This window comes from Podarcis tiliguerta (assembly GCF_965153285.1).
Source record: "Podarcis tiliguerta genome assembly, chromosome: 17".
NCBI classification, from domain to species: domain Eukaryota; kingdom Metazoa; phylum Chordata; class Lepidosauria; order Squamata; family Lacertidae; genus Podarcis; species Podarcis tiliguerta.
In genome coordinates this window covers 1,083,879-1,109,684 of record NC_139550.1, presented here as the reverse complement: position 1 = coordinate 1,109,684, position 25,806 = coordinate 1,083,879, and the positions used below count along the sequence as shown (strand labels likewise).

Genomic DNA, 25,806 nt, shown 5'->3' with positions numbered 1-25,806 from the left:
TTCGTCCTGCAAAGCGCATTGAAAAACGGAAAACCCTTTCGTCTAGCAGGTTTTCCATCTTGCGAGGCATTCGTCTGGCGGGGCACCACTGTACACACACACACACACACACACACACATATATATATATATATCAACAACCTCAGATATGCAGATGACACAACCTTGATGGCAGAAAGTGAGGAGGAATGAAAGAACCTTTTAATGAGGGTGAAAGAGGAGAGCGCAAAATATGGTCTGAAGCTCAAAGAAATGAAGATCCTGGCCACTGGGCCCATCACCTCCTGGCAAATAGAAGGGGAAGAAATGGAGGCAGTGAGAGATTTTACTTTCTTGGGCTCCATGATCACTGCAGATGATGACAGCAGCCACGAAATTAAAAGACGCCTGCTTCTTGGGAGGAAAGCGATGGCAAACCTAGACAGCATCTTAAAAAGCAGAGACATCACCTTGCCAACAAAGGTCCGTATAGTTAAAGCTCTGGTTTTCCCAGTAGTGATGTATGGAAGTGAGAGCTGGACCATAAAGAAGGCTGATCGCCGAAGGATGGATGCTTTTGAATTCTGGTGCTGGAGGAGACTCTGGAGAGTCCCATGGACTGCAAGAAGATCCAACCTCTCCATTCGGAAGGAAATCAGCCCTGAGTGCTCACTGGAAGGACAGATCCTGAAGCTGAGGCTCCAAGACTTTGGCCCCCTCATGAGAAGAGAAGACTCCCTGGAAAAGACCCTGATGCTGGGAAAGATGGAGGGCACAAGGAGAAGGGGATGACAGAGGACGAGATGGTGGGACAGTGTTCTCAAAGCTGCCAGCATGAGTTTGACCAAACTGTGGGAGGCAGTGGAAGATAGGAGAGCCTGGCGTGCTCTGGTCCAGGGGTCACAAAGAGTTGGACACGACTAAACAACTAAACAACAACAACAACAAAAATGGTAATTTGGGGGAGAGGCGAGCAACTAGCCCGGCAGGCACTCATGGCAGCACCCTAGGGATGTCGGGGGGCCAGCAGATTCACAGGTCATTTGCAACTTTTTTTATTATTTATTTTGAAACGGGTATGTAGCATTGTGTTGCACAGTAGCTGAAAGAGTTAGATTGCTTTCCATGAGAAGGAACGCTCAGATGTAACCTGGGGACAACCATGCCATCAATCTGCAGCAGAGGAAGAAAGCTAGGAAGCAAGGCCACCCCACCCCTTCAAGCGTCTCCTCTCTGTCAACTGTTTCTGTTCCTCGTGTTCATTCACTATAATAATATTGTTACACGCCAACCCAGTCTCCGCAGCAGTGTGAGAATCAAGGGATACTAAGCACGCTTACCAGGGTATGTGTTTCCTTTTGGAATAATGAGGCACAGTGGAGTCTGTAGTGTCTTTATGATACGTGGTTTATTTACACATATATGCAATCCAATGGAAGGCTCTCCAGCATCACTTTCCAAGAGGTACTGACCTCTCCCATAGCCACAGCCATTGGATTCAAAACAGACTTTCTGCTTTTTTTACTTTCTCTCCAGCCCACTGCTTAGTAACTGTTCCTTAACTCCTAACTGCCATTCTAAACTCTAACCCACTAGACTAAACCCTTGGCTTTTATCCCCTGAGGGAGGGAGGGAGGGAGTAGGGTTGCCATATTTCAAAAAGTAGAATTCCTCACACCCGCAAAGTTGGAGACAGAGGCTTATCAGTGAGTCCATCCCACCACTTGGGTCTATTGTAAAAACGCAGGAGTCTGCTTATTTCCTGATTCTAACATTCCAACTTTAATTCAGTTGTAACACTAACTTAACCCAGAATTCAGGGTGTCTTACACCACAGATTCATCACAATTTGAAGCTTTGATAACTGCTGCCTGAGCTGCCTGGTTTTTGTCTTCCCTCCTCATCCCTTCTGCGGCATGTCTTTTACATTGTAAGCTTGTTGGCTCAAAGTAACGTGTGAGTGAAGCCTGTCTCTCACATTGTTGACTGGGAAATTTCTCACATGGTTATTGACGGTGAAAGATGCTGCGTGCTCCATACAGCAGAGAGCACCACTTCCTGCTGCAAAGCAGCCACTGCCTCCTCGTAACTACGTAGCCGAGCAAATATGTTGCTGCACACCTGCATAACCTGTTCATAGGGGTATGATATGCTAATCGATGTGGCTGAGGAAATGACTTCTAGCATTGCGGTGGAACAAGAATCTTTAAGTCAGGATCGAGAAAGACTCTTTGTTCTGGGATCTTGAAGAAGGGATGTGCCGACTGACAATGTTGTGGAGGGAGCCCTTAGGATTCCAAATATAAGAAGAATAGGATTTGCGGTAAGGACTGAGAAACTTTATCAGAGATGTGTGAAGAAGGTACTGGGATGGAGTGTTGATTTGGAGGAAGGTTGGGCTGCCTCTATCCATCATTTGTGCTCAGCCTCTCCAATGAGACCTTTGCTCATCAGAATAAATTTGGTATAAAATGTTCTTTGGGCCTCTTGGGGGTAGATTGTGGATTTATACCAAGTATTTGAACATGATTCTAAACCAGAATGTCACAAAATGAAAGGGAAGCAGTTTGCATGAGGGACCAATTCTTGTTTGTAAATTCCATTTCACTGCACTCTGCACCAATTGGTTTCACCCAGAACCAGATTTCTTGCTATCTCTGTTTATTAAATAAAAAAATGATCAGGAGATATGACAGGAGGAATTCTCAGGCAGAATAAGCAGATTTATGTAACTCTACCTTCTGATTCTCTTTTGCAAATGCCTCCCCTATATTAACATTCCACAGGAAACATGGAGCTGGAGAACCCATGTTTTCTTTGCAGAGTGAAGTTGTATCCTGGGAGACTAGGAAAGATCAAGCAGCCTTTGCTATCATCCCATGTTTCTGCCAGGCTTATCTTTTGTAATTGAGAAACTTCTGACTTCCCCAGAATAAGAGCGACTGCTCTGCCGGAGCAATATACTTTTCTCCTAGTTGTGAGTGTTGGCAGGAACCTGAAATACTGGCTTAACCAATGCATAACCTATGATACAAATAAAATAGCATGATCCCATTCGAGGACAGAGTTCAAAAGAACTGAATGAGTAATGAAGAGTAATGAGTCAGAATGGGTATGTATCACCAGCAGAGAACTTCTGTTTGCTGGACCCAGAAACATAACTCAGTAATCATAGCCTTGGACAGGCTATGAGGCAGCAGGTTAGAGAAATCAGAAAATCCTGCAGTGGCAGGGGGAAAGGGGTAGTTGCTAGGTTAATGACACATAATCAATAATTTGTTCCAGTTTTCAAGGTGTTGATGAATTCTGACAAGCTTTGTAATGCCTTCAAAGTTTTGCTGTGTGGTTTCTGTTTTCTCAATCTTGCAGACTATTATTTGAAGTGTTAGTATTGGTATCGGGGAAAGAACAGCTTCAAGGGGTGGTTGCAAAGTGAATTAGCCTCAAAGGGAGTAAATAAGAGAGGCATGTTGAGCAGGTTTTACATGAAACCTTTGAAGGAAATTGGAACACTTCATTGGGCAGCGTCTTCCATTGCCAAACGGCTTAGATAATCTAGGGAATTGTTCCTAGCGCTTAAGCTGCTAGCTTTCTTCTCAGTTGATTTAGAATACAGTAATTGCTGCTGTCATCATCTACAGAAACATATGTGGTTGTGCCCTGGAGTTGCAGCCTAGAGTAGGCAACTTTTCAAACTGGTACTGTCTATGAAACCGTGAGAAGGAAGTGCTGGGACTCATCTGCTGCTCTTAAACAGTGGCGTAGCGTGGGGGGTGCAGGGGGGGCGGCCGCACTGGGCGCAACATCTGGGGGTTAGGGTTAGGGGCGCAAATCCATGGGTTAGGGGGCGCAAATCCGCGGGTTAGGGGGTGCAAATTACTTGCCTTGCCCCGGGTGCTGACAACCCACGCTACGCCACTGCTCTTAAAGGGCTGCTCTCAAAACTGTGTTACATTTCCTCCTAATCCACAATAGATGGGCATGTTCAAACAAAAGCATTAGAGCATTCAGAATGGAAAAGTTCTTGTCCACACAGGTAAGTTTGCTAAAGGTGTAGTCAGTGTCCTTCTGGGGTAGATCCAAGACTTCGTCTTTTAAAACAAACATTCAAGCACATATACAGCAGTTCAGCCAGGAGATCAACACAGCCTTGCCCTATCCACTTGCGTCTGTTCATGCTCAGGGGACGTTGGTGAATGGATAATGTTTATATAGTATCTAGATAAAAATATGAGGAAGTGTTGCTGTGACTACTTGGGCAATAGAATATTGATGTGCAAATGTTGCACGCACCCGGGCCAGCGCATAGATAAGAGCTTTTCAGGTATCTTACTGCCAATTGCAACTCCTACCTTGGTAAGGGCTTTTTTGAAAACATCACCTCTAAATCAGCGCTAAATTGCTTTCCTTCATAGAACTGTTTTATTGTATCACATATGCTGATAATTAGTTTAGCAGAAACTGGCCTGAGATATAACAGATCACTTTGCAAATGGTGGAAGTTTTAATTAATAATAAACTAGTAAACTGGATTGACTACAGGTCTTTTGATGAATGCTTCTGATTCTATTTCATAACTTTCAAAAACTTCCCTTTAGAAGTTTTTTTGGGTAATATTTACTTTAATCGTTGAAACTATTCTGAATATAGAACTGCAAACCATTACTTTGATTACTTTATGGGTAGGTTTATACATCCCACTTTTTAAGGATTAGAAATTTCTTCCGTTTTTCTGTGATTAATGTTCACAGCTCTCTTTAATGCATTTATGCAATCACAGATTCTTCTTAATTGTCAATAAATTCATCTCTTTTACCATTTGGGAAGGTGTGTGCGCGCGTGCATGCAAATGTTAAGCGTGGACGGATTACAGATTAGATTGTGAATAGCGTTTGTTTATTTTATACCTAATAACTTGGAAACATGGCGAAAGTCATTATTATTCCTGTTTAAAATGTTTTCATTTGCATCATTTTGGAGTGTCAGAGTAATGTTTAGACTTATTATTTGTTTTCTATGTTGAAATGGCATTAGATTGACAAAGAATAATGTATTTTGTATATCTTTAAACTGGACATATGAAATCGTCAAAGGTATACAGTACAGTGTCTGTAGATGCATCTTGCATGCACAAATATTTGGTGGAGAAGCAGATGTATCAGGAACAATGTGGCATGGAGACAATGAACTCTGCTTTTGTCACCATGCGGTTCACAGGTGGCTGTTGTGTTTGTCTGCAATGCACAAAGGGCTTAACATCATGCTTGTAGTGCAGCATTTGCCTTTAGCTATATCATTTGCAGTGATGTTTCTTTTTACTTCATGTGTTTTTATCTGATTTTTTCCGCCCTCATTGCAGAAGCATGCCTTGTGTCTGCTTATCTTAGATTATTCTGGTACAGCTGGGCCATTCTAGGCAATATGGTTTGCTTCAGTCATCCTGGAATCTGGCCTTTTTATAAAAAAAAACTTCATTACTCTTTGTCATGAACTGGATGTTGTTGTTGTGAACCCACTTTGAATGCCTTTTCAGAAAAGATGCACTAAAACTTGACTTTTTAAAAAATGCTTGTAAAAATAGTGCTGAAGTTATTTTTGTACTATTATGTGAAACAAAGAGACTCTTCTGGTGAATATGTGGATTGCGCAATCTCACAGACTTTAAATAAGGACGGGGAGGAATAGGAGGACCTTTAGAATTGGGTCTGGAAGTGTGCTGAGGGCCTGCAAGATATCAGGGGCACAACAAACTCAGTCCAGTCAACATGTTTTTGAAGTTCATTTTTTAGATCATTTGTTGTTTATATAGCACCCTCAGTTTACATAGTACTTAACCGAAGTTACTCAATAATATAAGTAAAAACAAAAAACAGAACCACCCAAGTCCTTGTGAAGGAGCTTTTAAAGTCTATAAACTGAAACAACAGTTGTAATTCATTAATGTTTAGTTGTTTTTTAATGGTTTTTAGTGATCCTTGTTTTTATTTGTAAGCCGCTGTAAGTCCCATCAGGGGAAAGATGCAGTGTGTATATATATATATACCATATATATATATATGGTAAAGGACCGCTGGACGGTTAAGTCCAGTCAAAGGCAACTATGGGGTTGCGGCGCTCATCTCACTTTCAGGCCGAGGAAGCCAGTGTTTGTCCACAGACAGCTTTCAGGGTTATGTGGCGAGCATGACTAAACCGCTTCTGGCACAACAGGACACCATGACGAGTGCCAGAGTGCATTGAAATGCTGTTTACCTTCCCACCACAGTGGTACCTATTTATCTACTGGTTCTGGCGTGCTTTCAAACTGCTAGGTTGGCAGAAGCTCAGACCGAGCAACGGGAGCTCACCCCGTCACAGGGAGTGGAACCGCCAACCTTCTAATCGGCAAGCCCAAGAGGCTCAGTGGTTTAGACCACAGCGCCACCCGCGTCCACTACTACAACTACTGCCACTAATAGTAGCAAATCCTCTTGTGACAACTGTATAGAGTCTTCATTTGATGAGCTTGACAAACATCCAGACTTCCTCCCAACTTGGAAGCTTCACCACCACCCTGCCCCAAAGTTTGGAGGAAGGCTTAGGACTGTTTGGCAGCTGTGTCTTCAAAGTGCAGGACCAAACTGGCGACATATTCAGACACTGACCTTTCCTGCTGCCAGATCGGTAGTGTTGGTTGCTGCTGGCAGCAGTGACTAATAGTATACACTCCTTGCCAGCCTGGAAATGGACAGGAAGAGTTGGGCTCCATGGCCTGAAAGCACTCACAGCACCTTCCAGCTAGTGGCTCCTGAAAGCACACACCTGTCCATCTAGCCAAGCCATTGGTGAAGGCAGAAGGGGGTTTCATAGGCAAGGAGAGACTGTCAAGTCAACTACAATTTTCGATTTTCCAGCAAGGTCAGCCCAACTTTTTTTTACTCCCACAAATAATTCATGGGGTTCACTATCAGCTCTGGGCCTAGATAACTTGTGATAGATGTAATTAGGAACATTCATGGCAGGTGGATCTCATTGGCTAATTGGGGGTGGCACTTTTCAGTGGCATGGAAGGAGATGAGCAGGGAGGGAGGCTGATGTTTTTGCGCCCTGTTGCGTGTGGACTTCTGATCTGTTCCAAGAATGCTCCTCTTGTGTTCTGCCCCCCTCCAAGAACAGACAAGTGTGAAAGATAGTGCTTTCATAGCCAACAATCAAGTCTTTGCATCTTGTGCTTGTTTTGCTTCTGTCACAAGACATTTTGCAGCCTGAAAATCCCCACCTTGCTAGGGTAAATGTTTTAAGAATTACTGTTGTGCCATGCAGATAACATCTATTTCCTTCTTCGCGTGTTTCACTACTTCATGCCTCATTTTTGTACGCATGTGCACTGCCTACACATGGCTGTTCAAGCATACAACTGCATGTGTCTGTCTCATGTGGTGGGGTGGGTGTGACTTTGTGATGTGGCAGATTTATTTAGCTTGTTTGTTCACAGGGTGAGTTCAAAAGCTTTGGAATGAGACTTTTATTGACTTCCCTTATCTGACTTTGGCTGTTTACTGACATAGGAACCACTCCCCAAAAATGCAGGTTTTCTACTTACCCATTGTTCTGTAAGCAAAAGCAGTCCCATTGTGAGATTAAACATTCTATTAAACATTTTTTCAAAAGGGGAAATCATTACAGTCAGGTTAGTTTCAGAGGCCAGTGTAAGACAGATTATTGTAAGTGTTAAATGAGTGCCAGTGTGTTAAATGTGGCCAGGTAATGATTACTGGAATGAGAGTAGGAGTATTGCATGCATACCAGAGTGTTATTATTTTCATCATGTCGGTGAGTATGAAAATGTAATTGAAAATAAATATAATAAAAGAGTTCAAAACCAAGAAATCTCTATTATCAGGGAGGTAATATTAAATGATTCAGGGCATAGCAGGGCCATCTTTAGCATATGCGGCTCTGGGGTGCAAAAATTCACCCAGTGCCCCCAATTTGGGGGGGGGGGGGCAACTCAAAGCTGTAGAGCTTTTTTAAAGGGGGCAGCTCAGACTTGTTGAGGTTTTGAGGAGGGGGGCAGCAAATACCACTAACATGAAAAAGTAAAACAGCTGCAATACCTCCGTCTTTCCATTTTTGCGATCATGCTAAAATGAAAGATACCACTATTACAAAATGACAGCTGATCCATATAGAGCATAGCACAGATCCATACACAAGGGTCTTACATTGCACATTTAGACAGCTAAGGATAATTCCTAGTAACAGAATTGTTTTCAAACCCTCCAAACTCCCATTACCCCTGGCCATTGGCCATGTTTGCTTGGGCTGATGGGAGTTGTAGTTCAGCAATATCTGGAGGCCCAAATGTACCCTAGCCCTGGTCTGGAACATTTGCTGTGTCTAACCAAATTTCAGCTAAATTTGGGCCTTATTCAAAATGGTCATTGAAGTAGAGCAACTAGCTTCTTGTAGGCTGTACTAATTAGGCACTGCAAGTTGTTATTGTTTGATCAGTTTCTATATAATTGTATAGTTGTTGTTTAGTCGTTTAGTCGTTGTTGTTTAGTCGTTTAGTCATGTCTGACTCTTTGTGACCCCATGGACCAGAGCATACCAGGCCCTCCTGTCTTCCACTGCCTCCCGCAGTTTGGTCAAACTCATGCTGGTAGCTTCGAGAACACTGTCCAACCATCTTGTCCTCTGTCCTCCCCTTCTCCTTGCGCCCTCCATCTTTCCCATCATCAGGGTCTTTCCCAGGGAGTCTTCTCTTCTCATGAGGTGGCCAAAGTCTTGGAGCCTCAGCTTCAGGATCTGTCCTTCCAGTGAGCACTCAGGGCTGATTTCCTTCAGAATGGAGAGGTTTGATCTTCTTGCAGTCCATGGGACTCTCAAGTCTAGACAGTACTGTTACTCAATTTCTTAAGTGCTCATGTGAATGAACTTGAATTTTTATTTCATAGTACTCTCTCTTTTTTGTACATGCCAATGAAATCTGTATTTTTCCTATGTCCACTGCTGGAATTTCAAAAACTTTGCACCAGTAATACATATTTGTTTTTGCGTAACCCTTTATATCTGTGTAGTGGACTCCAACAACTGATGAAGAGCAGGCCAAATTTCACCAAACATGGCAGGAGAAATAAGGAGGCTCTCGCGCGCGCTGCTGGACTGTCAGAAGAATGATGAACTGTGTGGTAAGAATGAAAACGACTTTCTCTCTTTTAGTGCACTCTACATCTGGGAAGATCGCGCATGCTGAGCTGCAGCAAATCAATAGTTTATAGAAAATGTTTTCTGGCTTAGTTGGACAATTCTATCAGCCTTCCTTAATCAAAACGATCTTGCAAGATGGGCCTTTGATGTGATCCAGCCGGGCTCTTCTTAACGTTCTTACGTGTAGAATGTGTAACTGTAATTTGTTTATTTTAAGCAATATATTCATAAGCAATGCCCTTGGCAAACCAATAATAATAGCTACCGTCAAGGCAGAGAAGAGCAGCAGAGAGATGCTCCCTGGACCTTTCCTCAAGTCAAAAATCATACATGGCTATGGATAACAAAGAAGGACTATAATTTTGTGGTTTTCCACTAATTATGTACCGAAGTCTAAAGTCAGTAAACCCAAAAGCAGTTCTGGTGGATTGGGACCCTGGGGAGTCAGGGCATGTGGCTTCCAGAAAATGGAATATGGAATAAATTAAATGTCATTTTATTTAATGGCCCTTCCACCATTTCTAAAAGATCGCAAGCTTTTGAGCTGAAAATTACAGCAAGTAAGCGTTTTGTTTTTAACATGTTCAAGGTCAAGATGTTCACAAGTTATCGTGACTATGCTGCAGTCTGAGAAGCCAGAATAATCTTAACTTGATAGATTGTTTGGCCTGTCATTTCTGTCCTTATGAGAGATGCTTTTGTTGCAGAGAGTGAGAGAACAGCTTGAATAACTCTTGCGCTGCACACCTGCTTGTGATGAGCCAGATGAACACTAGCTATTATAACTTTATTATCCTTTGCTATTTCCATTGACAGTTGTACGAGAGAATCAGACTGAAGTAATCATTGTACCAGTCCTCTTGATAGGGGTATTTGTCATTATCTTAAGTGTCATCCTTTGGCTCCATTACCAGAGCATGAAGGCAAAGCAGCAGGATTCTCCAGAGTCCGGAGAAGAAGGTAAGGACAGCTGTCAAAATTGCCAGGTGGCAGGAAAAGAAACTTGGAGGGATAGTCATAATGCCTATATGCCACTTCCAGGATCGTGTGCTGTGCTCCTCTGATTACCAGTTGCTCAGAAACAACTCTACAGTACTTTCTCTGAAGACCTTGAGGTGACTAAGGTCTTGAATTTTCAAGTCATACCCTAAGACCTGACACACCCCTACAGATCTGAGAACATGCCACCTTCATACTTAGAGTCCTGTTCATGTTGCGGTGCTGCCTCAACATAGCTTCCATAGTTCTCTTCCACCATGATGTTAATCTAGACCAGGCTTCCTGAACCTCGGCCCTCCAGATGTTTTTGGCCTACAACTCCCATGATCCCTAGCTAGCAGGACCAGTGGTCAGAGGTGATGGGAATTGTAGTCTCAAAACATCTGGAGCGCTGAGGTTGAGGAAGCCTGATCTAGAATACATCTGAATCACCAGCTGGGGGCGTGGCGGCAGTTCCATTGCCGCATGCCATGCATTATTTTGGGGCATTCTTTAAACAACCATTTTCTATTGATAAATAAAAAGAGCCAATGTTTTATATTGGCTATTTGTGTTGCAAGAACATCTGTCTTTTTGAAATCCTGTTTTAAGATATTTCCCAGAACAGAGGGTTAGAGAGTACATGGCTAAAACCAAAATGTAAGGGGTGGCAAGTGGGAATACCTACTCTGTGTTTCACCACAAGTTTTACATTTGCTAACAGGTCATGCCCCAGTACCAGAAAAGAAGAAAAGCCCAGGGAAAACGGTCAGGATATCAGAACATACTACCATCCAATTAAATGAGACAACCAGGAGTTCCTTGCTTAAAACTGCAGCCTTAACCTTCAAGGAGCTGGAGATTCCACATGAGAGAATATCCTGGGAGTCACTGAAGCTTATAAGAAATGGCAGCTTTGGGGGAATCTACAGAGCAGAGCTGAAGACCAGCAACCCTGGGAAAACTCAGTCAGTCTTATTGAAGGTCTTGAAAGGTAATGCGAATGCCATCCAGCTTCATACAGCCCTGGAAATTTTAACTTTTCATTTATTTGTGTGCCTCTGTCTTATTGTGGGAGCTTTGCACTGAACTGGCAAGACCCGTCTACTCTAGACAAAGAAGTAACATTGGTGCTTTGATAGTGTAGAATCCATACCTTCTGTTCAGGCCTGCATAGAACACTGCAAAGCCCTCTGCAGGGATGTCCAACAGGTCGATTGCGATCTACTGGTAGATCTCCGCGATCTTTTGGTAGATTGCGGTCGATCTCTGACTCCCTTTCCTCTGCATTGGTAAATCTGACTCCATTGTTGTTTGAACTCAGGAGCGAAGATGGAGCTCCCTCTGTGTGGCTGTTTTCAGCCATAGCTATGTTCTTGTGAGTGACTTAACCCCAACTTCCCTTGTCTTCCCCCCCCCTCCCCAAAAATGGAACTCCTCCTCCACAAAAAAGCTCAAGAACTTCAAGCTGAACCTCCCCACAAAACTGGTCTTTCCTCCTCCACGAAAAAGCTCAACAAGTTTGAGCTGAACCCCTAAATTGAGGGTAGATCACTGGCAGTTTTTAATTCTGAAAGTAGATTGCAGTCTCTTGGGAGTTGGCCACCCCTGCAGGGGGTTTAACATACGTGATGTGGTGTTTAGCTATGCTGTTCTGCAAAGGCTCTTTGTGTGTGTGTTGCTGTTGCAAGCCGTTTTAATTTCCATCCAGGCTCAGAGACCAGTGCTAGAGCCTCTGAAGAGTTTTCAGTTCTGGCACAAAAATGGTTCCTACTCTTTTGTGTATGAGACCCAGCTAGCGGGGGGGGGCAGGTGTGTGGAATTTAGAAGCGAGAAGAAAATGAGAATCCATCTGTTTTCTGCTTCTCGGTGGAGCTTAAGATAATAGCTCTGCTCTGGTCAAGATGCCTGAGATATTTTAGGTGTTAACATCTGCTAAAACAACTCAATTCTGGCAGAACATCAGAACATTCTGGGGCCTCTCTGAACCAGAGTAGACTTTCCTTTCTTCCTTCTTACCTTCCCAAAGGAGAATCACGGATAGGCAAACTAAGGTCCAGGGGCCGGATCCAGCCCAATCGCCTTCCAAATCCGGCCCGCGGATGGTCTGGGAATCAGAATGTTTTTGATCAGAATGTGTCCTTTTATTTAAAATGCATCTCTGGGTTATTTGTGGGGCATAGGAATTTGTTCATTTATTTTTTTCCAAAATATAGTCCCTCCACCCCCAAGGTTTGAGGGACAGTGGACTGGCCCCCTGCTAAAAGGTTTGCTGACCCCTGATTAAGAGAGTCATACCAGCGTCTCTCACTCATTTTTAACTTCCCTTTCAGAGTCTGCCAGCTCCCATGAGATTAAAGATTTTATGGAAAGGATTAAGTTTTATCAGTTTCTTGGTAATCACGAAAACATCATTAAGTTAATCGGGTGTTGTGTGAACCAGATGCCTCTTTACATGATATTGGAGGATGCTTCCAATGGAAATCTTTTGAACTTCCTTTGGACCTGCCGCAGGGTAAGTCTGAAGAAAGGCTGTGCCTAGCTAGATCTGATCAGTCTCCAGTATATTGTAATATAGTCCGTACAGGTGAATTGTTCCCATAGGAGTTCATGACCAGAGAGTCTTCTGGAAGTGGGCATGTCTTTTTTCTCCCCTCCCCTGGCTGGAAATGATATCACCAAGGTGTGTGTATATGTTTAAAAGAGAACAATAGACAGGTGAATCTATAAAACACACAGGAGATTTGACTTGTTCTCTGTGAGTACTAAGGAACCTTAATGGGAGAACAGAATCCACTGGAGATCTAATGCTGCGAACTTTTCATCTTGAGCTTAGCCTCTATAGATGTGTAAGTAAGTGTGGCATCACAGTTACATTCAGTCCAAGGAAAGCACCCCAAGGTAAGGTTACCAGATGTCCCCCTTTCCCGGGTACAGTCCCCGGATTTACAAATCAGTCCCCATACAAAACCCATTGAAAAGTTGAAAAGTGTCCCTGGATTCATTGAAAAAAATCTGGTAACCTTACACCAAGGTACAATCTGGAACCCTAAAAGTTCTCACTGTTCAGAAACTGTGGTGCAACTAACAATAATAAATAACTACCTAACTATAAAGAGGGACGCGGGTGGCGCTGTGGGTTAAACCACAGAGCCTAGGGCTTGCCGATCAGAAGGTCAACAATTCAAATCCCCATGACGGGGTGAGCTCCCGTTGCTCAGTCCCAGCTCCTGCCAACCTAGCAGTTCGAAAGCACACCAAAGTGCAAAGAGATAAATAGGTACCGCTCCGGCGGGAAGGTAAACGGCATTTCCGTGTGCTGCTCTGGTTTGCAAGAAGCGGCTTAGTCATGCTGGCCACATGACCCAGAAGCTGTACGCCGGCTCCCTTGGCCAATAAAGCGAGATGAGCGCTGCAACCCCAGAATTGGTCACGACTGGACCTAACGGTCAGGGGTCCCTTTACCTTTACCTAACTATAAGGACCGTGGGAATAGATATATAGTAGTACAGTAAACAATTGAGCTAAAATCTATGCAACCAATACCTGGAGTGAACGTGTGCAAAAATTAGTATATTTTAAAGCTACCATTCTGCTGAGGATCTGGGAACGTTATACTGTAGCTGGGAGTGCAATAACTATAGCAATTTGGGGAATGTGACACTTTCTGGTTAAGAAGAAGAAGAAGAAGAAGAGTTTGGATTTGATATCCCGCCTTTCACTCCCTTTAAGGAGTCTCAAAGCGGCTCACATTCTCCTTTCCCTTCCTCCCCCACAACAAACACTCTGTGAGGTGAGTGGGGCTGAGAGACTTCAGAGAAGTGTGACTGGCCCAAGGTCACCCAGCAGCTGCAGGTGGAGGAGCGGAGACGCGAACCCGGTTCCCCAGATTACAAGACTATCGCTCTTAACCACTACACCACACATGAGTACAGAAACAGTTTGGACTTGTAGGCTGTACTTAGAACTTTAGACACCCATCTGTTTCCAGGTGCACTCCTAGTCATGTGTGGAGTGCACAGGGCTGCCTATGCAAGGCCATCGTTCCCTTTTCCCTGGGTGCCCTCCCAGTCCATCTCCAGTTTAGGGTCAGCCATCTTCCCTGCTGCTCTCTCAGGCCTGTCTGAGCCCTTCCCTCCAGGTGCCTTCTAACGTGAAAGACACTACTGCCCCTTTTCCAAAGGAAACAATCTGCTAGCATTGTCCCTCCCATCTCACTACCTGGGGAGGTAGTGAGTGTGTATCAAACCACCTGTTTCTGTCTTGCTAGGATGTGGTGACCATGGACGGATTGCCGCTTGATCTTACAGAGAGACAGGTCTATAAAATTGGACAACAAATTGCATCAGCTCTGGTAAGTTTATTAATTAAGCCCAGCCCCACCCACAACTAGCTTCTTTCAGAGCATGAGATTAACACCCACTCTAGGTAATTTGTTTGGTTCACAAGAGATATAAAATGTCTACTAAATGGACTATGCATTGGCTAAACTTACCGGAAGAATAAGAAATCAAGACGACAAACTTTTTATTAAGGAATAGAAAACATTTATTGAATATTTGCAAATAAATTGTAAACAACTTAAGACATTAGCAGTATTATTGTAAAGACTTGCAGTTTCTAAAACATATATGAGGAAAAAAATAAATAGTTAATTGGGATATGCAGAAGAAAAGAAAAAGAGGGTAAATTCATGGAACTGCTGGAAGAGGGGAAGGGAAGTCAAGGTCTGATATGTGAGAATTGTTTATTTTTGTTGTTGTTGAAATGTTTATTTGTAATAAATGAAGATTATAAACTTAATAAAATAAAATGTCTACTAAAGTCTTTGAAGCTTGGACCCATGCTTGCCAATGTAACAATGCTAGGGGAGGCTGCAACTTCATGACAGAGCACATGATCTGCGTGCAAAGTTTCTAGGTTCAATACCTGGCATGTCTGGGAAGGGCTGAGAAAGACACATTCCTGTCTCCTGAAGAGTCACTGGCAGCAAGGAGACAGTGCTGAGCAGATGGACCATTGGTCCAAGGAGATTCCTATATTCCTAACACAACTGGAAGAAAACCTCTGGGTGCTGCTGCATTGCAAAGGATAAATACTGTATGAAACAATTTCATGCCTATAGCTAGGAAAACACAGCCTTGCAAGAGATAAATACTGTATGAAACTAGGAAAATACTAACCAAACCTTCTCCCCACCCCAAGATAACTGATTTCCTGTTGTAAAACCTAATTTGATTGTGTGTGCTGGATATCTGATAGGACTTGCCAAATCTAGATGTAAGTGTTGATGCATACTTCATGTTAAAACAGGGAGAAGTGCTCTCAGTGTAGCAGCTGACAACATATCATTTCTAAATTTTCCAGGATTTTCTTCAGGGGAAGAAACTGTTTCATGGTGATGTGGCAGCCAGGAATGTCCTAATTGGCAATGCATTTACTGTGAAGCTCTGCAGACTGGGACTGGCGTACAGAGGCCACACCTGCGGTCCCAGCTCCATCGCACAAACCGTTCCACTCAAGTGGCAGGCTCCAGAGCGACTCATGAAGAAACCACCCAACATCAAGTCAGACATGTACGGGTCCATTCAGATATCTCATAAGCTAGGATTGTTGGTCAAAGGCATAGCTGTCAACTTACAGATTTGAAAATAAGGGACCAGCAGCCCAAATAAGGGACCTGCAGCCTCAACTGTTCCAGGCACTCCAGTCTTCCTGTCCTCCTGCAGTCTGGTCAAACTCATGCTGGTAGCTTCAAGAACACTGTCCAACCAACTTTGTAACCAGAGGTTCAACTGAATAGAATCTGAATCACATGCACCACAAGGCCTATGCAGCCTCAACTTAAGATGGCTCCCCGGCCTGGCTTTGCACTGCAAAGTTTGCAGCAGCACGTGCAACAAAATGGCGTCCAGCATTCAAAAAACCCCTCAGCTTGCATTAACTAGCCACACACAAGGCATGCAAGCTCCACCCCCCAGTCAATCTTAGACTTCTTATTGGGTGAGCAAGACAGCCAAGCAACACAGTTGGAGCCTCCCTCCTCCCTGGCCGGTAGGGAGGGAGCGAGAGGAGCAGCTTCCTTTGAAATTTAAGGGACATCATTTAAGGGACATCCATCAGTGGGACATGGCGCTGGAATAAGGGACTGTCCCTTCAAATAAGGGACACTTGCCAGCTATGGTCAAAGGCCTGCCAGAGTACGCCTGCCTATTTTTCAACAGATGTAGGCGTATTTCCAGCTGGTAATTTGACTGCTTCAGCCCAAACTATAATATTGGGTTACTCAACTGCACTGTTGGCTGTTAGTTTGGTCAGTTTTTTCTGCTACAACAAGACTACACAGCCACCTCTCCCGAGACTCAAGGCTGAAACAAATCAATTGTTTTATTGATACACATTGCTTCCTTCAGAGAATAATATTTTCTTCCTAATTAAATTAATATCATGAACCTTGAAGAAAGACATAGTAACATAAAGGAAAATGCAATACAGTGGTGCCCCGCAAGACAAATGCCTCGGAAGACGAAAAACTTGCAAGACGAAAGAGTTTTCCGTTTTCTGAGGTGCTTCGCAAGACGGATTTCCCTATGGGCTTGCTTCGCAAGACGAAACATCTTGCGCCTTTTTTTTTTAAACCGCCAATGCATTCCTATGGGAAACCGTCAATACACATTGGTGCTTCGCAAGACGAAAAAACTCGTAGAACGAAAAAACTCGCAGAACGAATTAATTTCGTCTTGCGGGGCACCACTGTACACTAGTGTAACACATATAAAATAACACAGATTGAAAGTGGCATAAGCTTAATATTACAAGTGTACTGAGAAGGCAATCAATCAGATTAATTAGAATAAGAATCCTTGGTACTTCCTATGCTAATTGAATTGAACATTTGGCTCGTTTCTGTTTACCTAGTTTCCAAAATGGCTTTATAAACTTCCTAGCATTTTGGAATAAAGTTCCATTATCCAACCAGTGCCATAGTTTAAGGATGCTGTTATCTTCAGCCAAAAGTGAGAGCGTGTGAAGGTGAGAAGGTGTTTGAGTGAACGAATAAGTGTACGAATGATTGAACGAATTAAATTCCGAATGTCCTCTTACGTTGATCAGTGACTGGAATAGAGTTTTTAAACCTTTTCCATCACTTACGTAGGTGCAACTTGACACAAGTCACTTTGACAAGCTCCAGCAAAACAATCCAATAATGTTATGATGCCACATCCTCTGTGCTGCTGTTGTTCTCTTTAGGATTTTATTAGGTATGATATTTTCGTTACCCATATCATCAGGTCCTCATCACTCAGGATGCCAGGGTCTCACATTGACTATCACTGTGGTTCAGCAACAGCTCCTCCTAGCTTGCAAAGAGTTGAACTTTTCCAATGTATAGCCATCAGGACTCCCCTGGTGCTGGTTGAAATTGCTGGCTCCTTAAATTTGTTAGGTCCCAGACCAACCCTAAGGTACTTTCCTTGCAGCTCTCAGTGGAAGGTATGAAGTGACCGCTTCTGTTAACCCTTTTTGTTTTTCTCTTTTGCTTTTGTCGTTTTGTTTTATGGCAGATGGTCCTTTGGAATCTTACTATATGAGATGATCACATTAGGTAAGTAGAGGAAAGCAATCCTGAGAAGAGGCTGCAGTCCTAATCATGTTTACTTAAAAAATGTGTTTGAGTAATTGTGCTAGAGCGTGAGATCCTCTGGTCAAAGCTGCAATTGAGTTTTTAGTTTAAGCAGGCTTTGGAAGTGGATAGCTCGGTTTGCAGAGCATAATGCTCTTAAAGGGACGCGGGTGGCGCTGTGGGTAAAACCTCAGTGCCTAGGACTTGCTGATCGTAAGGTTGGAGGTTCGAATCCCCGCGGCGGGGTGCGCTCCCGTTGTTCGGTCCCAGCGCCTGCCAACCTAGCAGTTCGAAAGCACTCTCGGGTGCAAGTAGATAAATAGGGACCGCTTACTAGCGGGAAGGTAAACGGCGTTTCCGTGTGCGGCTCTGGCTCGCCAGATGCAGCTTGTCACGCTGGCCACATGACCCGGAAGTGTCTCCAGACAGCGCTGGCCCCCAGCCTCTAGAGTGAGATGGGCGCACAACCCTAGAGTCGGTCACGACTGGCCCGTACGGGCAGGGGTACCTTTACCTTTACCTTTAATGGTCTTAACCTCAGGGTCATGAGGCCGCTTTGGGCAAAAGATTCCTACATTGCAGGGGGTTGGACTAGATAACCCTCATGGCCCCTTCCAACCGTATGATTCTCTGTCAAGGATGGTCGGATTAAAACACCCCACACGAAACCTTACTTCAATTTGCATTTCATCTTAGCTGCTTCCAACAAAAGCAAAAAACACACATGAGAGCCAATCTTCTGTCTCATCTGGATTTAAATGAATGTTTTCATGTAATTAGTGTAAAAACTCTCGTGGGTTTTCATTTTATTTTGCCACCCAGGAGCGCCACCATTTCCAGAGGTTCCACCGTCTGATATCTTGCAGCACCTTCAGAGGCAGAACACTATGAAGAGGCCTTCCAGCTGTCAGCCAGCCATGTAAGATTTCTCCGCATCCCATCTTATAATGCAGGCTGTGCCTTTTATTCTAAATTATTACCTCGTTTCCTAAAGCATCGACCCACCAGATCATTCTGTTTCCTTCCTGCTATCTGCAAGAAGCACCTTTGCACCTGAGCCAGCATTTGAAAAATGTTGAACCTTCATGCCCCCACCCCAAGACAAGCGGCTTCGTGGCTCCTTTATGAACAAAAGTATACAGCTGTGGTTTACATGTGACTAAATCAGGAGGGTTGCATCCCTTAGCTCCATATGCCGGGAAACAGACCACGCCTATGAAGGCTCACCTGGAAGTAAATCCCACTGAGTTGCATGAGGATAAGCCCCAATGAATGTAGTGGGACTTACCGTATTTTTCGCTCTATAGGATGCACCAGACTACAAGACGCACCTAGTTTTTTGAGGAGGAAAACAATAAAAAAAATATTCTGAATCTCAGAAGCCAGAACAGCAAAAGGGATCGCTGCGCAGTGAAAGCAGCAATCCCTCTTGCTGTTCTGGCTTCTGGGATAGCTGCGCAGCCTGCATTCGCTCCATAAGACGCACACACATTTCCCCTTACTTTTTAGGAGGGAAAAAGTGAGTCTTAGAGAGCAAAAAATACGGTACTTTCATCCCTATAGGGCTCATCCAGATTTGCCCTGCTGCTTCCCCCCCCCCCCCCCCGGAAACTCAATCTTTACTGCTGAATCAGAGCAAACGTCAATAGGGTTTTCTCCAGATTGACGTTTGCTCCGATTTATCACTAAAGAGCGGGTTTTCCAGGGGACAGCGACAGAGCAAGGGCAAACTGGCTCAGACCCATTCCTAGAAGGTGTGGGGGCAAGCAGACAAGTGCTCAGAGCTGTGCTTTCTAGGCATGGGACAAGCAGAAGTGTGGATGGGCAGCAAAAGCAGATGTGGCCACTATCGTGAGCTGTTTTCCTCTCCTCAGTTTAACCCCTCCCTTGCCCAATATCATTGCTTTGATACCCGCCCCCCCAAAAATTATAGAAGGGCGGCAGTCGTGATAAGTGTAGTGAGGGGGAATAGAATGCTGATCTTTTTCCCCCCACACAGCAATCAATATTCTGCACTCACACACTTGGGGCTGAGGAAAGAGGGACTTCTCACTTAGTCTAAAGTCTGGAAGTCCAGTTGCCACTCAATTTCCATCTTGATGCAGAAGAGCAGTGACTGGGTGCTACTAAATCACCTATCTGCTGAAGCGCGTGAGTGAACACAGAGATGTTCCAGTAAATTTGATTTAAAGAAATTTCTGCATATTTATGACATAAAACAGATTCTCACAGTATTTTGCCCTATGAGAGTACGGTCAAACATTTGCCGTTTTAAACATTGCGTTCCTGAAACTAGCCGCTCTTCTTTTGAGGTGAAAGCAGGCTTGGGCCCACAGTCTAGAAGAGATGGGGGGAAGCTTTGGCCTTCCAAATGTTGCTGAACTCCAGCATCCATCATCCCTGACCCTGCTTGCTGTGGATGATGGGAGTTGTAGTTCAGCAACATCCAGAAGGCCAGAGGTTCCCCACAACTGATCCAGAACATGCTACCAGTCCAGATTAGAGGACCATACCAGTTTCTTGCTGAAGATCTCCTCCTCCGTGGCTGCTATTTGCCCTAGTCAGAGGTAGGGTCCCACCCGCACCCCACCCCCGCAGTCCAAAAATAGCTCCTTTGGGTTGTTGGTGGCAGGAAATAGGTGCAAGGCTCTGAACTGCCCCCCCCAAATAAATGTAGTTAGTTTAAGCACACCTTTTTTAAAAAGGGGGGAATGAATAATGGGCTGTGTGATTTGGCCCTGAAGTCTACATTCTGCCTGTTACTTTGGGTCATATACCTTTCAAATAAAAGGCTTCCTGAAAACTAATTTCATGAGGCAAAACAACAGTAAACATGAGGCAAAAGCAATTGTCTAGAGCACTTTATGCATGGTTTTCTGCCTGCAAGTGCCTATGTTCCTTGCGCTATATTTTATTATAAACATGTCACAGTTTGTTACAGAAGGCTCCCAAGGGAGCCAAGCTACACAGTATACAGAATGAGATGGAGTAGAAGAACGTATTATGCACTTCAGAACGGAGTGCAAGATCATTTTGAATATTTCCACACATCGAAAACTCCCTGCATGAAATGGGTCCTAGTCAATAAAAGCTTATCCCATAATATATTTGTTAGTCTTTAAGGTGCTGTAAGATCCTTTGTTATTTCTTTCTACATGTGGTAAACTAGCATATAAGGGAGATACGCTAGATTTCTTCCCATAAGGGGCTGTCTCTAGGGGTGTCCCTTGGCTCACAAAAGGCTCTTTGTTCCGGGGAGGCATCCAAGAACAGAAAGGGGAGGTGGTTTTCATCTTATTGCAAAGGGTCCCCTAAATTTAAAAAAAAAACTTTCCATGACTGGAAGGACACGATTGTGATATAACCCTGGGAGTTTAGAAAATATGTAGTTATCCACCTACAATCCAAAACGATACAGACCAAAAGCTGCCATTTCACTCTGCCACCTTGTGATGCAAGATTCCTAAATATGCATTGCACTGTAAGATGAACCACGCCCCTTTCTTTGACAGGGATAGCATTCCATATTCCGGTGCCCTTACCGCCCCTCGAGGGATGCGGGTGGCACTGTGGGTTAAACCACAGAGCCTAGGACTTGCCGATCAGAAGGTTGGCGGTTCGAATCCCCGCGATGGGGTGAGCTCCCGTTGCTCGGTCCCTGCTCCTGCCAACCTAGCAGTTCGAAAGCATGTCAAAGTGCAAGTAGATAAATAGGTACCGCTCCGGCGGGAAAGTAAACGGCATTTCCGTGCGCTGCTCTGGTTCGCCAGAAGCGGCTTAGTCATGCTGGCCACATGACCCGGAAGCTGTACACCGGCTCCCTCGGCCAATAAAGTGAGATGAGCGCCGCAACCCCAGAGTCGGCCTAACAGTCTGAGGACCCAGACTGGACCTAACAGTCTGAGGACCCTTTACCTTTATCGCCCCTTGACTGGCTAGGAAGAATAGACACAACACAGTTTAATTGGGTCAACTAAGTCCACAACTGTTTACAGGTGTGAGAGGTTTGTCATAGGCATTGAGCACAACCATTGGCTTCCAACCCGCCTGCCGGAAGTGAATCGGGGTCAGCCCAGCAGCAGGGGAGTCCTATGGCCCACATCAATAGGGAGACCCCTGGGGAGATCTCCGCTTTGAGGGGTGCTGTGCCCCACCTGGGCATATGGACAGGAGCAATTCCTCCCAGGTCCCTTTAATGATATACCTTAGTTTTGGAGGGGCAGGCAGAGACTACAACCTCCCCTCCATCCAAGACTAAGGTTTGCCCACTGCTATAAAATAGGTAAAAAGGGGTAAAGGATCCCTGGATGGTTAAGTCCAGTCAAAGGCAACTATGGGGTTGCAGCGCTCATCTCGCTTTCAGGCTGAGGGAGCCGTCAGCTTTCTGGGTCATGTGGCCAGCAGGACTAAACCTCTTCTGGCGCAATGGAAGACCATGACGGTTAACCAGAGCGCATGGGAACACGATTTACTTTCCCGCCACAGCGGTACCTATTTATCTACTTTCACTAGTGTGCTTTCAAACTGCTAGGTTGGCAGGAGCTGGGACAGAGCAACGGGAGCTCACCCCATTGCGGGGATTCAAACCGCCGACTTTCTGATTGGCATGCCCAAGAGGCTCAGTGGTTTAGACCACAGCGCCACCAGCTATGACTGCTATAAAATATGCAGCCCTCCACTTACAATCCAAAATGTTACAGACCAGAAACTGTCTGCTCACCCTGCCACCTCATTCTGCAAGATGCATAAAGAGAGATGCACAGGTCAAGTCCATGAGATGAACCACTACGCTTTCTTTGACAGGTATAGCATTATGGCAGCCTGCTGGCGCTGGACTCCAACAGATCGCCCTTCCCCCACTGAGCTGATCAGGAGGCTGCAAATGGGAATCAAGACCAGCAATGACCAGGCTGTTCTGCAAATTCCGGAGCTGGTTGTGCCTGAGCTCTATGCTGCTGTAGCTGGGATTGACTTGAGAGATCTTGCCACTGACTACACCGTGTTCTAAAAAGGTGCCTCTTCATAATGTACAGAAGGCAGACTCTGTGAAATGGTAGCTTCTGAAGACTAATCAAGAAAGGAAATGGCACCATTTCAGTTCACCATGGAAAGATGAAGGAGAAAATGAAACTGGATGTTAGGAAGCCTTTCTTAGTTGCTGTAACGGAAGAGGTGTGATATTGTGCGCATTTTATTCTAAGCATGTCCAACTGACTTCAATGGGTGACCCGTACAACTGTAACTTTAGTAGTAGATGAAGAATTGATAGTTACCCAGGAAAAGGCTTCGACTGGCCGGCTAAACCAGGTGACGGTAGCCTGTGTGGCTGACCAGGAAAGCCCAAAAGGGCATAGCTGATTGGTGGCTTTGTCTTCTTGTGTTAATCTGCTGGCCCTATGAGCTTAAAGGGGTTTGATCTCCATCAGATTTCCCAGCCTGCTTGCCCTACCTAGGGGGGCGGTGGGGGCGTGTCACCCCGGGTGTCACCACTGAGGGGGGTGACAAAATGGTGGGCGACACATGCCCTGCAGCACGCCCAAGCTATGCTTCTCTCCTGGCAGTGACGCGGTGGCTTGGGTGCCTGCAGGCTCCGCGCTGCCCCAAAACAGTCCGCCTGCTGCCTCCCCCTCGGCTGTAGGGCAGCTGAGCGGAAGGAGGCAGGCAGACTCCTCAAATGCCCTGCGGAGCATCCTGCCCTGGCTCGCCCGCTCTGGAGGCGGCTGGGCGCAGGGCACGCATGCCGCCCCAGACACCCGATTGGCTTGCTCCGCCGCTGCCTACCTACAAATGTCTTGAGCTGCGGCAGCTGGCTGCAGCCAATGGAAGTTGTAGTCCAGAATTTTTGGAGGACATTAGGTAGGGGAAGGCTGGCTGCAAGTCTGTTTGCTATCCTGTGGCAGTTGTGGCATTCGGGCCTTCCCACGAGCCGTGCATTTGTCAAGGAAGAGAGAGTGTGTCACCTGGGAGAGGGACTGATGCTCTTCTCAAGCCAGACGACAGCAGGTGATGTGAAGAAGACCGAGGGCTTTGCCACATCGCGCACTGGAGATATGCGCAGTCTCTTAGAATGGTTCCTGCTTTATTAGACAGAAACAAAGAATTAAAAGGAGGTTGTTTTAAAAAGCTTTCTAAACGTTTTGTATGTGTGTACATGCATGACGTGGAAGAGCTTTCAGCTAGAGATGCACCTATTCAGTTTTTGGCGCAAAATGAACCTGAGAGTAACCGCTCTGTAGCTCATACTACAAGTGAAGGAGGTGAGAGGGAGGGAATGTGCTGCACAGAGAGGCGGCCAATCCAAATATCTCTTCTCTGCAAAATTATCACACAGAGAGAGCCTCCATGCTTGTGGCAGTATAACTCAGACTGCATTACAAGAGAGTTGAGGGTGGGGAAAAGCGCAAAAGAATTTACATCACAATAAGCCTAAGCTAGGAAACACCTGCCAAAATTGCTTGTGAAGGGTTAGCAATAATGAGCAGAATTATCTGGCTGAATCTGGGTATCTGGTTGAACATGGTACTCTGCAAATTAATAAGTACTTGTCAGTGGGGATGGGGAGAATAAGGACAGGGACATGAGGAGAATATTTCTTTTTAATGCTGTCGATGTGCCATGCCATTCAACTGAAAACATGGGAATTACAGGCTCCCGCCAGCATGATGGTATGGCTCAACAGTGCCACCTGCTGGTCAGTTTCTTGCTTTAAAAAAAATGAAATCAACTTGCACGCCTTGCACCACGAGAAATTGCTTAGGAGGCCGGAAACGGCCTCTGGGTCAGCCGCCCCTGACTTATGGAATCCATTTCAGTTATCGTGGCCTGAGAATGTGGTTAAACCCCTTGCAGGGAGTGTGCAAAACACATACTCCTTTGACCCTTGCCCATCATGGCTGGGAAAAATTAACATGGACTACTTGTTTGACTTGGGACACGGGTGGTGCTGTGGGTTAAACCACAGAGCCTAGGACTTGCTGATCAGAAGGTCGGCTGTTCGAATCCCTGCGACGGGGTGAGCTCCCATTACTCTGTCCCTGCTCCTGCCAACCTAGCAGTTCGAAAGCACATCAAAGCGCAAGTAGATAAATAGGTACCACTCCGGCGGGAAGGTAAACACCGTTTCTGTGCACTGCTCTGGTTCGCCAGAAGCGGCTTAGTCCTGCTGGCCACATGACCCGGAAGCTGTACGCTGGCTCCCTCGGCCAATAAAGCGAAATGAGCGCCGCAACCCCAGAGTCGGCCACGACTGGACCTGATGGTCAGGGGTCCCTTTACCTTACTTGTTTGACTCAGAATTGCTAAGTCTGAATGTCATGTCCCTGAAGGTGAAAGACTAGTTTCTTTTTTAAGGGTGCATCTCCATTCCCAGGCTGTGCTGAGCTCAGTGGTTGCCTAAACGCCAGCTGCCACACCTCTGGTACTAAGGTGGCGCTTCCCATGTTGCCTAGGACCAGGAAGAAGAAAGTCAGGTGGCTTAGCTGTAGCTGCAGCTCTTCACCTGGTCTTCCACGCGATCATAGGCAGCCCACTGTCCTTCCCCACAGCAGGTCTCTTGCTCTGACGATTCCTTATGTACCTTGCTGTGGTGGACCTTTAAGGAACTAATTTGAACACGGATTTTGAGGGCTCCTGCCAAAAATCTTTTCAGATTCTAAACTTTGTAAGGGAACAGAACCCACAAATGTGACTGAAGAAATGACAACGTGAAAACTTTAAATAAACTTTTCATTTTACTTACTCTTCGTTTTTAATTCAAGGTTCCATTCCCAATACGTTTTGAACCAAAGGATAGCAGGACTTTTCTTCCTTCACGCCACCTTGAAAGGCAGGGCAGGCAGTGCAACAGATATGTATAGGTATTATTCATCACTGTTGTCCATGCTGCTGGTCACAGTCCTTAAGACTTTGGGTGCAATTCTATTTTTCGTTAATTCATTAAAACATTTTTAAGACATCTTTCAAGGCATTTGCCCTTGTAAGGCAGCATTCAAAACCATTAGGTTAAAATCCACCTTCTACCCTTTAAAACAAGC

The 25,806-nt window shown here is 45.1% G+C and overlaps 1 protein-coding gene across 7 annotated transcripts; it reads left to right on the top strand.

Moving 5' to 3' along the window:
- Positions 1–712: 712 nt before the first annotated feature.
- Positions 713–25,510, top strand: STYK1 (serine/threonine/tyrosine kinase 1). 7 transcript variants are annotated; one of them, XM_083420331.1, is made up of 10 exons: positions 713–1,323; positions 9,042–9,152; positions 9,988–10,131; positions 10,874–11,143; positions 12,483–12,664; positions 14,420–14,503; positions 15,517–15,725; positions 17,715–17,755; positions 18,596–18,692; positions 22,577–25,510. In XM_083420331.1, the coding sequence occupies exons 2-10, from the start codon at positions 9,086–9,088 to the stop codon at positions 22,779–22,781; spliced, it is 1,299 nt and encodes a 432-aa protein (XP_083276457.1). In that variant the 5' UTR covers positions 713–1,323; positions 9,042–9,085; the 3' UTR covers positions 22,782–25,510. The 7 variants fall into 7 exon arrangements, with proteins under 7 accessions (XP_083276457.1, XP_083276455.1, XP_083276461.1 ...); XM_083420329.1 differs by lacking the exon at positions 713–1,323 and adding an exon at positions 1,912–2,302; XM_083420335.1 differs by lacking the exon at positions 713–1,323 and adding an exon at positions 1,962–2,302 and having other exon boundaries at positions 10,086–10,131.
- Positions 25,511–25,806: the final 296 nt, after the last annotated feature.